General features: G+C 35.3%; 1 protein-coding gene across 1 annotated transcript in view; it reads right to left on the bottom strand.

Moving 5' to 3' along the window:
• Nucleotides 1–991: 991 nt before the first annotated feature.
• FSBP (fibrinogen silencer binding protein) overlaps nucleotides 992–1,777 on the bottom strand; it is a 5,574-nt gene continuing 4,788 nt past the window's right edge. The window contains 1 exon segment of the mRNA XM_029086620.1: nucleotides 992–1,777. This exon segment is cut by the window's right edge and continues 35 nt beyond it. Coding sequence (XP_028942453.1) covers nucleotides 1,365–1,777 — 413 coding nt within the window. The 3' untranslated portion in view covers nucleotides 992–1,364.

Below are 1,777 nucleotides of genomic sequence, written 5' to 3' on the forward strand. Positions count from 1 at the left end.
GACAGTTACAAGCAGCCCAGCAGGAAGAAATATTTGCCTTCCTATTGCTTTTGTTCTTTCTGCAGTTGGGGCCCTCTGAGATGCGAGGCACAGGAGGAATTATATCTCCTTTGTTCTCTCTTTTTCCTTCATGCTATGCTTCATTTCCTTTTTTTGTGCTAAAGGTTAGAGGAAGGAGAAGTATTGTTACAGGGAATGAGGAGCCAGAGGTCTAAGGGAGTTGTGGATCCATTTGTAACAGGCAGGAGACTAAGAATTATGAAGAAATGAATCATCTGGGACTTATGCTTTCCAGGTATCTTTCTTCCAGTTATGAATGTTGATTGTAACTGCAGAGGAAACAGCTGCTACTAGGACAGACAGAAGAATCAATTTCTTTTTCATTTCTGGCTTTTTATTTGAAACTAATTGAAAGACCAGAACACCAGCATTTATAAAAGGTATCCAGGATAACAAAGAATCTTCTGTTGATTTCAAGTCACATGTTACTTACGTACAGAAACGATTTCATTTCAGTAGCTTATACTCATAGTGATACTGATCAAAGGCACCTGCAACTGTCTTGGTTGCACATGCACTGCAGTAATTATGCATGCAAATGAGGAAATTAGACATTTTTGTGGTTGATCACCAGTATAATTACTATAACTGAATACATGATCATGGTAACTGTACACACAAATTACACATGCATGCAGTTTAAAAACCAAGCGTTGCATTCATTGTCTCTATTTTGATAACATCCTATGGAAACACTCCTCCACTGGAAACAATTTAAAGTATTAACTTTTAAAAAGATGCACATTTATCCAACTGTCTACTGAATATTAAAAAAATATAACAATCCAGTAAGTTTGTTTTCCAAGCTGATATATCAGCAAAATTTCACCACTGTCATAAGATTTACCAACTTGAAAAGAATAAGACGTTTAAACATAGCCTCTTATTCCTTCTTTTTACATGTATTTATTAACTTGTAACTTCATTAAGATACTAAAGGATAGGCGATTATTTGAAAAAAATAATGCATATGATCAAAATTTTTAAAAAGACCTGAGCTAAATTTTCATTAGCTCATCACAACTCTAATAGAGATAAGTGGAAATATTTTTGAAGTTTGGAATTTTATCAACCTAAACACTTAAATATACAGGATTTGATTATACTTTAGACCAGAAGAGCTGGTGCATTCAAACCCATACAAGTTGTTTTTCTAAGGTACATAAACAACAACATGGAAAATATGCTTTCATCTCTCAAGCCCAGATTTTGATCCGTCCGTATTAACATAAGGAACAATTTTGCTAGGGCAAAAGCATTTATTATTAATTATTTCAAAGAATATGACAGAAGTAATAAAATATTTAGATATTGCTGTATTCTGGCAGATCACGGCGTAGTCGTATTGCCTTCAGCTTCTCCACTTTGATTTTTGTTCGCAACAGTTCTTCTTCCAGTTGCTGCTTTCTCTTCAAACCATCTCTTTTTTCTTGGACATAAAGACCAATTTTTCTTTGATTTTCTAATATTATTTGATGCTCTTCTTTCAGCATTTGTAACATCTGTGGGTCATAACCACACATTGGTCTAAAGCGTTCTCCAACCTCAAGCCTAAAGAACTCATCTCTTCTTGGTACAGGAGAGGGAGACATCATCACTCTCATATCAACTGAAGACACTGACGTCGAAGGAGACCTTTCCATAATATGCACCAGCTGGTGTTCTTCCTCTTGTTCTAAGCTCTCATTTTGCTGCGAGTCTATGATTAAAGAAGGAG

The sequence above is a fragment of the Antrostomus carolinensis genome, unplaced genomic scaffold, assembly GCF_000700745.2.
Source record: "Antrostomus carolinensis isolate BGI_N321 unplaced genomic scaffold, ASM70074v2 scaffold22378, whole genome shotgun sequence".
NCBI lineage: Eukaryota > Metazoa > Chordata > Aves > Caprimulgiformes > Caprimulgidae > Antrostomus > Antrostomus carolinensis.